At 41.1% G+C, this 14,890-nt stretch overlaps 1 protein-coding gene across 8 annotated transcripts in view; it reads left to right on the top strand.

The window, feature by feature from the left end:
* Nucleotides 1-14,890, top strand: part of LOC140464265 (trinucleotide repeat-containing gene 6A protein-like) — a 180,215-nt gene that overhangs the window by 50,641 nt on the left and 114,684 nt on the right. For all 8 annotated transcript variants that reach the window (XM_072559118.1, XM_072559117.1, XM_072559109.1 and 5 more), the window contains exon 4: nucleotides 1,122-1,143. In XM_072559118.1, coding sequence (XP_072415219.1) covers nucleotides 1,122-1,143 — 22 coding nt within the window. The remainder of the gene's footprint in view (nucleotides 1-1,121; nucleotides 1,144-14,890) is intronic.

The following is a 14,890-nucleotide window of genomic DNA, read 5'->3' as shown; positions in this document are numbered from 1 at the left end:
TGATCATTGTTGAAGCATGGTATTTAAAAATCTTGTCATCATGCTGCTATTATTAGATAGTGAGCTTCAAGGCACTCTACCTCTACCTCTAATCGAAAAGTTGATACACTTGTCCTTGGAGCTGATGGATTTATCTACCAGTAGGTCAGTAGTACACTGGAGCAGAAATCTCCCATCTTTATAGGATAGCAGATATACTCCTAGGACGACAAGACTGATGTACAAAAAGAGCCTGGATCAGTTAGGTCTATATTTACTTGAGTTCAGAAGAATGAGGGGGGAATCTCAAAGAAACCTATAAAATTCTGACAGGACTAGACAGGGTAAATGCAAGAACGATGTTCCCAACGACTGTGGGAGTTCACTTGTTTAAGAATATAGGATGGGCCATTTAAGACTAAGCTGAGGAGAAATTTCTTCAGCAAATCACTGATTGGTAAGCCTGGGAAGTTCTCTACCACAGAAAGTGGTTGAGACCAAAATATTAAATGTTTTAAAGGCGATTATATATAGCCCTTAAGGCTAAAGGGATCCAAGGGTGTGGGGAGAAAGCCTGAACAGGATTCAGAGTTGGATGATCAGCCACAATCATGTTTAAAATTGGAGCAGGTTTGAAGGGCTGAATGGCTAGTACTAGGTGTCTATGGACCTTGGAAAGTTTGAATTTATTTTGGACATGTTCTAGAACTTAGCTGTTTAGAAGCTTTGAACTCTAAAATAGGATACTTTGTACAAGTTGGGGCCTGAGGAGAGTCTGGCAAAGTTTGTTTAAAAGTTCCTTTCTGAAGAATGATCTGCATGTCCGCCTTTCCTGTCGTGTTGGCTACCTATTTTTCTAGTTTGTGTTGTCGAATGAGGATAATGGTTGCTGTATCAATGGTTGCATCTCTAATAAAAATCTTTGCTTTTGCTAGAAACATAATACTATGAAACATTTTTGTTTTGGAATTGTTTTAATGTATCAGTAATTGTAGTACTTAAGTTTTATAGTAAATGTTTTTTCTCACTGATTTTTGAAATTTTGTGGGATATTTTCCACCGTGTAATCCATTTGTGCAGCTATTTGGTGATCTTTAGGTGTAAGGTTTCATTTCAAACTGACAGACTTTCTTTTGTTGCAGGCAATTGAACAAAAAAATAAAGGTAAGATGACATTTGTTGCTCAGCTATTGTATGTTTCCTTGAGTGTGTTTGGTGGTGTTACCATGTAACGTTATTTTTTGATTTAAATAGAAAAGGCAGTGAATGCATCATTGCTAGTGCAATGGTTTGCAGCAAGCTTAAAATGTTGGTCCACTGTTACCTGTTGCTTTTGGGAAATGGGGATGAAGAGATGTCAAGGAGTGTATTGGAGGATACCAGCAAATGAGATTGGGGATTAGTATTTTATCTTGGTGTCTTATCTTTATGATTGTTTTACTTTGGTGTTAAGTCACTATAATCAGATGATGGGAAAGCATTTAAAACTTTAATTGCCTCAGACTTTATAAACACTAGTGCTTTTTGGAAAAAAAATCTATTCATTAAAGCATCAGGCCTATATTGAAAAGACTAACTCAAGTTATTTCACTGTACTGTGTGCTCAGTACAAAATATTGGTTAGTTTGCTTTCTTCAGAGTGACATGTTGTTGAAGGGTTTCAGTTGAAGTTTTTCTTTTGAAGTTCATACTAATTTTTAAGTGTTTCTTTCTCACCTCATATAGTATGTAGAGAAAACAATTATGCTATAATATTTTCTTTTTGTTAAACCATTTATTTCAGCAGGCTCATTTATATTGTTCATGTCTTTGACCAATGCCAGCCTTTTGTGATGTGGAGAAACCATTGCAATTGCATTGATTTAAATGCTTGAAGACCCCAGGCTGCAATGATGGGCCTTTGGAATGGAGGGACATTGATTAAGGCAATTCAGAAACTTAAAGCAGATATTGAGATATTGCTTAACTTGGAGCCAGTGAAAGTCACCAAATGTAGGGTGCTATATGGCAGAGGTTTGGATGAGTGCAAATTTATGTAGAGTTAAGGATTGCAAATCTTCTAGGAGAGCAATAGATTAGTCTAGACTAGAAGGGAAAAAAAATTCAAAGGTGAGGATTTCAGCAGGTGAGCTGAGACTGGATAGCAATAAAGTGATATTGAGAGGTAGAAATGAACAGTCTTCGTGTGGAACAGTCAGAATCTTCCCTTTTGCTCAAACACAACATCTATGTTGTCTGTTACTTAGTTGACAAGAGTGGGAGAGGTAATTGTGAACCAAGGACCATTTATTTCAACCTTTTAGTTGGAGAAACTATTGTTCATTCATTGTTGGATATCAAAATCATTATGACAAATCAAACACAGGTGAAGGAATTGAGAGAAATAATAGTGAGTCAGAGTTGACTGTTATTTCCATTAGTATGGAACCCAATATGTTAGCAGCAGGTATCACCGTGCGATAAGTGAGAAATAAAAATGGACCATGGATAAATTTTTGGAGAACACTTGATGTGGTGGTGCAGAAATCTGAATAGTAGCCACTATAGATGCTCTCTGACTAGAGGCTAAGGAAGGATGGAATTAAGTCTCTAGCAACTCCATTACCAGCTAAACATCGGTGGAGGAAAACTAAAGGAGGACGGTATGGTTCAAAAGTGTCAAAGGTGGCTCATGTAAACAGTGATTAGAAGAATAGTTAATTGTGGTAATCTCTTTTACTCCCAATTCTTGCACGTGCCTTGATAGATGCTTCTTGAATATTGTTGAAACTGCTTGACACTATCAAGGAGCAAATAGCCTGCTTGATTGGCACCACATCCACAAGTGTTCCCCCCACCCCTTAGAAGTTTACTAAAGATCCTTAGACAGCACCTTCCAAATCCTCAACTCCCATCTAAAATGAAAAGGGTAGCCAGTATGTGGGAGCACCACAACCTGCAAGTTTCCCTTCAAGCCATTCACCGCCTTGACTTGGAAATATATTGTTGGTCCTTCACTGTCAGTGGGTCAAAATCCTAGAATTGCTGCTTGAATAGCATTGTGGATTAATGTACAACATGTGGACTGCAGCAGCTCACGAAAGTAACTCACCACCCATCGCCATCTCAAGGCACATGCTGGCCAAACAGTCACACCATATCCCACAAGTAAATTTTAAAAAGTTTAAATTCTTGACTTGAGTACCTTACTCTGATTCTGGATGTAGGTTTCGTTCACTGAGCTGGAAGGTTCATTTTCAGATGTTTCGTCACAATACTAGTGAACATCTTCAGTGAGCCTCTGGCTGAAGCCCTGCTGCTGTTTCCTGCTTTCTATCTGTATGTTTTGTGTTTCCTTGGGTACGTATAACTAGAAAAAACATACAAATAGAAAGCAGGAAACACCAGCAGTGCTTCATCCAGAAGCTCACTGAAATGTTACCTCGTATGGTAACGAAATGTCTGAAAAGGAACCTTCCAGCTGAGTGAGCAAACCTACACCCAGAACCTCAACCTGAGCTACAAATCTTCTCAAAACTTGTTTATTCAGATTTCCCATTTTGATATTCAACTATATTTTAATCATTTTCACCCCCTCACTGTACCTGACAGCTTGTTCCAACCATTTTGGATCAATCAGTTATCCTGGTTTAAATATGCCTTTTGATATGTTCAAACCTGGGCCCCTTATTTGTCATGTTTACCTTGAAGCTTGAGTTTCTTTGCCCACAGGGATCCGGACATTGAATAAATCCAGCTAGAGCCATTGTGCATGAATAATTCATTTTCAAAGTATATAGAAAGAAAAATACAAGTGCTTTTTAAGAAACCACCTTGATGGGTCTGGATGGCAGGGAGCAGAGTGAGTGCTTCATTGCTCCCCGTAAATATAACGTGCACATTAATTGGAATGTGATATTCAGTGTTGTCATTATGTCATTATGCATGATATTAGCTTTGTAGGCAAATTATTTTATCTCTCTTTTCAATTCAGAAATGTGCTATATCCAACTTGGTGTATGCATTTGATTTAGTGAGTATGTCCTTCTATTTTGGTAGGTGGGTGAATTTAGTCAATAATCCAAAACATTCAAGAATTCTAGTCTTTCACTTGTTAATTGAGCAACTGACTTGAGTCTTGGTTGAAAATTTAGTCACTACATCATGTTGGCTCAGTGTTTGCTGCAGTATTGTTGTCTAATATCATAGCCCTCATTAAAATAAGTCTGTGTGTAGTTTTCACTGACTTGGTCTGGACATAAGAGGTTCCCATCGAAATTGCAGGTTGATTTTTAAAACCATTTTCTCATTGACCACCTGGATGAAGTTCTATCAAATTCCATCCCAAAAACTTTTGTGGTTTCTAATCATTAATCTGGTTGAAATGTAAATGAGCTGACTGTTCACAATAGCTTTGTGTCATAAACTGAGATATTGAGTCCTGAGGACGTCTGAATTCCCATGTTTGACTTCCTGTCTGTTGGGCTGCCTGAGTTTAGTTGAGCCTGCAATCCATCTTGGCTAAGGATTGGGAATTTTTTAATTTCCCAAAAAGTTTCAGAGAAGCATTTGCACTGTGCTGTGATAAGTTGCTGTCCCTCTATATTGTGAATGTAATCCTCACAAAAAGAAACCGCCAATACAGTCGTCATACTTTTGTTAACGGTCATTATAGAATATAGAACAATACAGCGCAGAACAGGCCCTTCGGCCCTCGGTTTTGCGTCAACCTGTGAACTATTCTCAGCTCGCCTCCCTACACTACCCGTCATCATCCATGTGCTTGTCTGAAGATTGTTTAAATCTCCCTAATGTGGCTGAGTTGACTACATTAGTAGGTAGGGCATTCCACACCCATACCACTCTGTGTAAAGAACCTGCATCTGATGTCTGTCTTAAATCTATCACTCCTCAATTTGTAGTTATGCCCCCTCATACAAGCTGACGTCATCCTCGGAAAAAGACTTTCACTATCTACCCTATCTAATCCTCTGATCATCTTGTATATCGCTGTTAGCTGCCTTCTTTCCAATGAAAACAGACCCAAGTCTCTCAGCCTTTCCTCATAAAACCTCCCCCCCCCCCCCCCCCCCTCCCCAGACCAGGCAACATCCTGTTAAATCTCCTCTGCACCTTTTCCAATGCTTCCATATCCTTCCCAAAATATGGTGACCAGAACTGTATGCAATATTCCAAGTGTGGCTGCACTAGCGATTTGTATAGTTGCAGCGTGATATTGCGGCTCTGGAACTCAATCCCTCTACAAATGAAACCTAACACACCATATGCCGCCTTCACAGCACTATCAACCTGGGTGACAACTTTCAGGAATATATGTATATGGATTCCAAGATCCCTCTGCACATCCACACTACCAAGAATCTTTCCATTGGTCCAGTACTCTGCCTTCCTGTTATTCTTCCCAAAATGCATCACCTCACATTTAGCTGCATTGAACTCCATTTGCCACCTCTCAGCTCAATTCTACAGTTTATCCAAGTCCCCCTGCAACCTGTAACATTCTTCCACACTGTCCACTATCCACCGACTTTAGTGTCATCTGCAAATTTATTAATCCATCCACCTATGCCTGTGTCTAAGTCATTTATAAAAATGACAAACAGCACTGGTCCCAAAACAGATCCTTGTGGCACACCACTAGTAAACGGACTCCAGGCTAAATATTTTCCATCAACCACCACTTGCTGCCTCCTTTTAGAAAGCCAGTTTCTAATCCAAACTACTAAATCACCCTCCATTCCATGCCTCTGTTTTCTCCAACAGCCTACCATGTGGAACCTTATCAAAGGCTTTACTGAAGTCCATGTATACTACATCAACTGCCCTACCCTCATCTACATGCTTGGTCACCTTCTCAAAAAACTTAGTGAGGTTTGTGAGACATGACCTGCCCTTGACGAAACCATGTTGACTATGTGAAATCAAATTGTTGCTTGCTAGATGATTATAAATCTTATCTCTTATAATCCTTTCCAAAACCTTTCCTACAACAGAAGTAAGGCTCACTGGTCTATAATTACCTGTGTCATCTCTACTGCCCTTCTTGAACAAGGGCACAGCATTTGCAATCTTCCAGTCCTCTGGTACTAAACCTGTAGACAATGACGAGTCAAATATCAAAGCCAAAGGCTCTGCTATCTCCTCCCTAGCTTCCCAGAGAATCATCTGATAAGTCACCTGGGCTAGATGGGACTTATCTACTTTCACTCTTTCTAGAATTGATAACACCTGTTCGTAACTAACCGTGATCCTTTCTAGTCTAATATCTCATACCTCATTCTTCTCCTCTACAATATTCTCCTTTTCCTGAGTGAAAACCGATGAGAAATGTTCGTTTAGCACCCCTCCGATCTCCACAGGGTCCACACTCAACTTCCCACTTCTGTCTTTGAATGACCCTATTCCTACCCTAATTATCCTTTTTATTCCTCACATACCTATAGAAAGCTTTAAGATTCTCCTTTATTCTATTTGCTAAAGACTGCTTGTGTCCTCTCCTCCTCTTCACACTCTCTTTAAATCCTTCCTCGCTGATCTGTAACACTCCATCTCATCTGAACCATCTTCCCTCATCAACACGTAAGCCGCCTCCTCCTTTGGAGCAAGAGATGCAATTTCTGTGATTAAACCATGGTTCCCTTACCTTATCAATTCCTGCCTGCCTGACAGGGACATACCTGTCAAGGACACTCAATATCTGTTCCTTAAACCAGCCCCACATTTCCATTGTCTGCATCCCCTGCATTTTGCTACCCCATTCTATACATCCAAATTCTTGCCTCATCACATTATAATTGCTCTTGCCCTATCGATAACTCTTGTCTTGTGGCATGTACCTATCTCTTTCCATTGCTAAACTTAACTGAATTATGGTCACTCTCTCTCCAAAGTGCTCACCTACAACTAAATCAAACATGTGGCCTGGTTCATTACCAAGCACCAGATCCAGGGGTCCCTCCCCTCTTGTCGGCCCTTCGACATACTGTCAGGAAACCCTCCTGTACACATTGAACAAAAACTGATCCACCTGACATTCTAGTATTGTAGCATTTCCAGTCAAGGAAGTTAAAGTCCTCCATAATGGCCACCCTGTTCCTTTAACTCCTATCCAGAATAATTTTGCCAATCCTCTCTCCTCCACCTCCCTGGAACTCTACGGAATCGTATTTAAAAAAAAAACTCCAAGCAGTGTGACCCCTCCTTTCCTGTTTCTAACCTCAGCCCACAATACCTCATTAGATGAGTCCTCACCAAAAGTGTTCTCAGCCATGGTTATACTATCCTTGACTAACAAAGCCACACCTCCCCCTCTTTTACCACCTTGCCTGTTCTTAATGAAAGATCTAAACCCTGGAACCTGCAACATCCATTCCTCACCCTGCTGTATCCATGTCTCCGAAATGGCTTCAACATTGAAGTCTCAGGTACCTATCCATGCTGCAAGCTCACTAACCTTATTTCGGATACTTCTGGCATTGAAGTAGACACACTAGTTTGCTGTCTGCCAGCACATTCCTGTCCTGAAATCCTGTCCCTGTCTTCCCTACTCTCATCCTCCTGTGCACTGCAGCTACACCTCTGGTTCCCATCGCCCTGCTGAGCTAGTTTAAATCCACCCGAATAGCACCAGCAAATTTCCCACCCAGGATATTAGTACCCTCTGTTCAAATGAAGACTGTCCTGTTTGTACAGGTCCCACCTTCCCCAGAATGAGCTCCAATTATCCAAGTAAGCCATTGTCTCCAACACTGTGACTGACCTCATTTCCTCCGGATGCCTCCGCACCGCACCGCACCGCACCCCCCCCCCCCCCAAACAGCTTACGTCATAGTCTCCCAATCCTGGACAGCCGTTTCTACCCACGCCCCAAAATCCACAAGAAGGACTGTCCCGGCAGTCAGCATACTCCTGCCCCATTGAACTTAATTCCTCCTACCTTGACTCCATCCTTACTCCTCTGGTTCACTCCATCCCACCTACATCCAGGATTCCTCTGATGCCCTGCAACACTTTGACAGCTTTCAGTTCGCAGGTCCTAACCACCACCTATTCACCATGGATGTGCAATCTCTTTACACCTCCATCCTACACCAAGACGACTTGAAAGCTCTTCGCTTCTTTCTCAAAAAGAGGCCCGAACAACTCCATCCACCACCAATCTCCTCCGCCTGACTGAACTTGTTCTCTCTCCTCCCCCTCTCCCCCTCTCCCCCTCCCCCCCTCTCCCCCCCCCCTCTCCCCCCCTCTCCCCCCCTCTCTCCCCCCTCTCCCCCCCTCTCCCCCTCTCCCCCTCTCCCAACAACTTCTCCTTCAACTGTCATCCCATCTTCTCCAAATCAAACGTGTAGCAATGGGTCCCTGCATGGGTCCGAGCTATGCCTGCCTTTTCATGGGCTATGTGGAACATTTCTTGTTTCAGGCCTACCTGGGTCTCCTCCCACAACTGCTTTATCAGTACATCAGTGACTATTTCGGTGCGGCTTCATGCTCTCGTCCTGACCCAGAAAAATTCATAAACTTCGCTTCCTGTTTCCATCCCTTCATCACCTTCACTTGGTCCATCTCCGACACTTGGCTTCCTTTCCTTGACCTTTCTATCTCCATTTCCGGCAATAATCTATCCACTAATATCCGTTACAAGCCCACTGACCCCCCACGGCTATCTGAACTACAGTGCTTCTCACCCTACGTCCTGTAAGGACTCTATCCCTTTCTCTCCGCTCCTTCGCCTCTGCTGCAAATAGCAGCTTTGACAAAGGGTCAGTTAGACTTGAAACATCAATTCTTTTCTCTCCTTTACAGATGCTGCCAGACCTGCTGAGATTTTCCAGCATTTTCTCTTTTGGTTTCAGATTCTAGCATCTGCAGTAATTTGCTTTTACCTGAAACCCACCCTCCTGCACCATCCTTACAGCCACGTGTTCAGCTGATATCTCTCCCTGTTCCTTGCCTTGCTATCATGTGGCATGGGTAACAAACCAGAGATAACTCATCTTCCACCCTATCTCCCTGAAATCCTCCCTTACATCCCTATCCCTCTTTCTACCTATGTTGGTACCTATATGGACCACTACTTGAGGCTTGTCACCCTCTCCTCTCAGGACCCCAAAGATACAATTCGAGACATCACTGACCCTGGCACTTGGGAGGCAACACACCAACTGTTCCCAACAAGCCTTCTATCTGAGCCTTTAACTATTGAGTCCCCAATGACTAACACTTTCCTCCTTTCCCTCCTTGCCTACTGTGTAACAGGGACAGGCTCTGTGCCAGAGACCTGGACCCCACTGCATACCCCTGCTAAGTCCCCCTCAACAGTATTCAAAACGGTATGCATGTTTTTCAGGGGAACGACCACAGGGGATCCCTCCACTGACTGTATTTTCCCCCTTCGAATAGTCACCCAGCTTTCTTCATGCCTAGGAATAACTACTTCCCTGTAACTCTTATCTGTCACAGCCTCTGCCTCCCGAATGATCTGAAGTTCATCCAGCTTCCGCTTCAGTTCCCTAACACTGTTTTGGAGGAGCGAGAGTTGGGTGCACTTCCTGCAGATGTACTTGGATGGGACACTAATGGCGTCCCTCACCTCATACATCATGCGGGAGGAACATTGCTCTCCCTGCACTGCCATCTCTGCTAGTCCCCTTATCACAAAGTGAAAAAGAAGAGATACTTAGCTGATTTGTCCCTAGTCTTTTGCTGCTGCTGCTAAAAAACAATTATCTCAGCACACAATTTATAACTACGGGTTTTGAATGGTATTCCAATAGCTATTGTCTGTTTTGAGAACCTTTTTCTTCCATGGTTCCTGCCTCCCCTTCCAGAAAATCAAAGGGTATTGTGCAAAGCAAGCTGATACCAAATGATGATTCTTGTGGATTTTTGCTGTCTGCTCTGCCAAGTATTTTGAAGAGCTTGCTTTTCCTTGTGAAACCTTTTTCATTGAAAATGTTCGAGGAGAAGCTATCAATGTTTAGGATGGCAGGAGAAACAGCAGAGTATCGCTGATGGAACTGTATGTGTTAAAACGAGTAAAAGAAAGATTTGCATTGAAATGTTTTTCTCATCCAGGGGGTTTCAAACTACCTTGCAACCAATGAAATGCAATTCCTGCAGTAATAAAGTTCATGGTCAAAAAAGCTGACTTCGTATCGAAAGAACTAGAACACAAGCATGTAAAACCTTGAGCCTTTCAGTGTCTTGGCAGACCATGTCTGGAACACTTAAACTGTTTATGGCCAAAACACTTTACAAGAGATATGTTTCCCTTCTTGAAGAAGTGCACTGTTCTTGTGTTGCAAAGTTAGGTTTTTAGAAAACTAAGAATAAATACTTGTGAAATTTCAGCTAATGGATCTTAAGTCAACCATGATTTTTTCCATTAAATGAAATTTGTGTCACAGATTTGGCCAGTATTTAATACCCATCCCAAATTACCCTTGAGAATGGGGTATAGATATGCAAGATGTAAACACTGATAATAAAATATTGCTGATATAGTTCTGAGTTAGTATTGACTTAGAGGGGAATTTGCAGGTGGTGGTATTCCCAAATATGTGTTGCTCCTTCTGCTTTTAGCTGGTAGAGTTTGGAAGTTTGGAATGTGTTGTCACCACAGGAAAGGACATCACCAACTCAAAGAAACCCCAAACATATAAATAGAAAGCAGGAAACACCAGCAGTGCTTTGTCCGGAGGCTCACTGAAGATGTTACCTAGTATGGTGACGAACTGTCTGAAAATGAACTTTCCATCTCAGCGAGCAAACCTACATCCAGAACCTCAACCTGAGCTACAAATCTTCTCAAAAAAAAAAGGCAAATAGAATTTTGACCTCTTATTGCTAAAGTAGTAGAGTATAATAGTTGGGAAGTATTGCTGCAACTTTACAGGGCATTGGTGAAACTGCAACTGGAGTATTGTGTACAATTTTGATCCCCTTATTGGCGAAGGGATGTCATTGTATTGGAGGTAGTTCAGACGTTCACAAAATTGATTCCAGAGGTGAGGTCTTTTCTTGAGAATGAGCAGTTTAGGCCGATGTTGTCTGAAGTTTAGAAGAATGAGAGGAGATCTAATTGAAGTATATGAGATGCTAAAGGGGATTGACAAAGTTGTGGAAAGGATGTTTCCTTGGTGCAATCTAGAGAATCATAGGTTTAGGATAAGGAGTAGTAGATTTAAAAAACAAAGAGAAATTGCTTTTCTTAAAAGGTTGTGAATCTGCAGAATTCACAACCCCAGAGTGAATTTAAGGAAGTGATAGACATGATGGTAAGTAATAGACTGGGTATTGGGCAAGAAAATGAAGATGAGGCTGAGATGAGATCAGCCAGTTCTAAAGAAGGGTCATTGGACTCATACATGAATTCTTTCTATTCTCAGATACTGTTAGGTCTATTGAGTTTCTCCATCTATTTCTGTTTTTGTTGAATGACATCAACCATGATTAAACTAAGTGATGGAACAGGCTCAAGGGACTGAATTGCCTGCTTCTGTTCTATGTTATATTGAAGATGGTGAACAAACACTGGGGATCCAGGAGGTCAGCTACTTGTTGCAGATTTCACATCCTCTACCTGTTCTTGTAGCAGTGGTATTTATGTGGTTGGTGCAATTCAGTTTTGGGTCAATGGTAGCCCCAGGATGTTGCTAATGGAGGATTCAGCATTGATAATGCGTTTGAATTTCAAGGGATAATGGGTTGGATTCTTTATAGTTGGGAATGGTCTTTGCCTGACATACGTGTAGTGCGAATGTTTACTTGTCACTTGTCAGCTCACATTTGAATTTTGTCCAGGTCTTGATATGTTTGGACATGGACTGTTTCAATATCTGAGGAGTTGTGAATGGTGTTGAACATTGAAATCACCAGTAAATACCCCCACTGTGACCTTGTAATGGAGAAAAGGTCAGTGATGAAGCAGCTGAAGATGTTTAGACCTTGGTCACTGCTTTGATGAATACCTGTGATGTCTTTTGGTTGGCTTGATTCATTTTCAGTGGCCAAAACAGTGTTCCTTTATGCTACATATGACTGTAACTAATGGAGAGTTTTTCATTGATTCCAGTTTTGCTGGGGCTTGTACTAGTTTGGAAAGCCTGACTTTATAATCTGGTCATGTGCTACATATTTCAGTTTAAATTTCATTGTTTTATCCATTTCTGCATTATTTTCCAAAGCTTTCTGTGACATCTACTTAAAGAGGACACAAGTTTCTTTCCTCCTCCTTTATTGCAGTTTTCATATTTGGTTCTGTTTAGGCTATTGGAGCCATTGACATTTTTAAAAGCTCTGTGAAAGATCATACTACGAGAGCAATTATTCCTTCCTGTTCAGCAACCATTCAGCATCCTCAAGAATTAAAGAACAGTTGTTAGAAATCTTCTTCCTATCAGAAGGTCTCCTTCCTATCCAAAGGATGTTGTGAAACTTGAAAGGGTTCGGAAAAGATTTGTGAGGAATTTGCCAGGGTTGGAGAATTTGAGCTAAAGGAGAGGCTGAATGGGCTGGGGCTGTTTTCCCTGGAGCATCAGATGCTCAGGGGTGACTTTATCGAGGTTTATATGATCAAGAGGGGCCTGGATAGAATAAATAGACAGTCTTTTCTCTGGGGTGGGTAATCCTGAACTAGAGGGCATAGGTCTGGGTGGGAGGGGAAAGATCCAAAAGAGACCTAAGGGGCAACGTTTTCACGCAGAGGGTGCTGCGTGTATGGAATGAGCTGCCAGAAGAAGTGGTGGAGGCTGGTACAATTGCAACATTTAAAAGGCATCTTGATGGATATATGAATAGGAAGGGTTTGGAGGGATATGGGCCAAGTGCTGGCAAATGGGACTAGATTAGGTTGGGATCTCTGGTCGGCATGGACGAGTTGACTCTATGACTCTAAATCTTGTAATTCTAATTGCAGCCAGGCTGAGGGCATGACTGTAGCTAGGTAGTAGTAATGGATATTTGTAACATCCTGTCCTCAGAGTGGGGCGGATAGTGTCTGAATAGGAAGTCAAAAGGAAAAAGTACACAACATTTGAAGACTGTATGTGTCTAATTCTGAGAAAAAGTGCAAATTTTCGTACTTTTTTCTGTCAGCAGCTTTCATTGCTATGCAGAGTTTCCCTAATATTAGTGACCGACATCTGTTTCTGACATGTGCTAAATGGAATGTGGTAGTGCTCCACTCGGATTGCTGCCGCCACCTCTATTTTCAAAAAAGTAAAAAGCATTAAAAAGTCTTTTCAATGAACTTTATGAGCTTTGTGTAACTATATAAAGCATGCATCATGTGTCCTGTGCATTTGGAATGTGAATAAGCCAATATGGTATTCTTCCCTTTCTCCTGTAACCATTACCACAAATTAACTTTTTTTGTTTCTGTTTTATCAGAACCTATACTCAAAATTACTGCAGTACTGATGTCTGTTGATAATGGGAAAGAGCCCTTGTATATTTCAATGATATTCAGAGCTCCAGCTGAGTAGTTAATGATCTTGGAAAATGCTCAATTTATCTATCTTTCTCCCCTCTAATGCTAGTTAGTCATTAATAACTGAACAGAACTACTACCATAAACATGGAGTAAAAGGTACAAGTACTTGGTGAGACTCAATAGTTGGCTTTCCCTTTTTCTTGAATGGGTTTAGAAAACAGTGGGAAGGAGTAGGAAATAGTAAACATAGAGGGCTCTTATGGCGCAGCTGTAGTGTCACAGTATCTGAGTCAGGCACCTTGGGTTCAAGTCCCATGCACTTCAGAAGTGTTTAGTAACATCTTTGAACTGGTTGACTAAAAAAAATTTGAGTGAACAATTATTGCTTAACTTAATGTCTTTATTTTAAAATCATTGAACATAAATGTATGCAGAGAACTAGCATGTGCCGACTTTGAAATGGAGTGAGTCAAGATCAGAATGGCACAAATGTTCAGTCAAAATGTAAACCAAGGTGATTTTTATTACTAGGGTTAGGACATGCAAATTGGTTGACAGCAAATCAGCTATTGAACATTCATCTTCTGGAACCTAGGGTCAAGTCTAGCCACACTCATGGGGGAGGAAAGATTCTTGCAGAAATTATGGTGGTGGTTGAGGATAATTTCTCAGAATTTTTGAGGCTATCCAATGCACCCAGGAAAAGTATAATGATTTTCAAAATTGATACAGTAACAAAACTGAATTAATATTATCAGGAAAGGCTGAACATGCTGGGATTCAATGCTGTGTAGGAAACAAGACTGAGGTGTACTTCAATGGAGATTTTTGAAATTGTCAAGGAGTTTTATAGGATAGCTGGACAGTTTTGCTGCTGTAAAGACCAAAGCTAGAGGTAAATATAAAATAATAAATCTATTTATCAGTTTAGAATGAAATTTTCTTAATGGTGAAAATGTGAGAACTGCATAGATGCTTTTGAGAAGTTTTTGAGCAATAAATAGGGATGTATTTGAAAGGGTACGGTGAAGAGGGTGGGAAGAAGGCTCATGGCTCATAAATAACAGTGCAGTCTGGATTGAGCCATTTGTTCTTTTTGTGCTCTTAAAAACTATGCAGATACAACATGTTGGTTGCACTGAAGCCTCAAGCAGTATAAAGCTAGATTAATGCTTCGCAATGGTCCATGCTTAGTTTTACAGTAAAAGGTTAAAAGACCAAAGAAGTAATACCCTCATTCAATCAAAAAGCAAGAAAAGATTGTGGAAGCAGTTTTTTGCACCTTAAGCAGTTGCACTTAAAGTTTGTGTCATGCTCGCTTTTATTTATTTTAGTTCTGAAAGGTAAAGTTAACATTTGACCTACATTCAAATGCGAGTGCTATTGTTTTTAGTTAAATTTTTGAATTTGTCACTGATTATGTTGATTACATCTGATTGTTGTAAAATCTATTTTCAGTCGCATGGTGACCTTTAGGTT

The sequence above is a fragment of the Chiloscyllium punctatum genome, chromosome 40 (assembly GCF_047496795.1).
Source record: "Chiloscyllium punctatum isolate Juve2018m chromosome 40, sChiPun1.3, whole genome shotgun sequence".
Classification (NCBI taxonomy): domain Eukaryota; kingdom Metazoa; phylum Chordata; class Chondrichthyes; order Orectolobiformes; family Hemiscylliidae; genus Chiloscyllium; species Chiloscyllium punctatum.
This window is presented reverse-complemented; position numbering and strand designations above follow the sequence as displayed.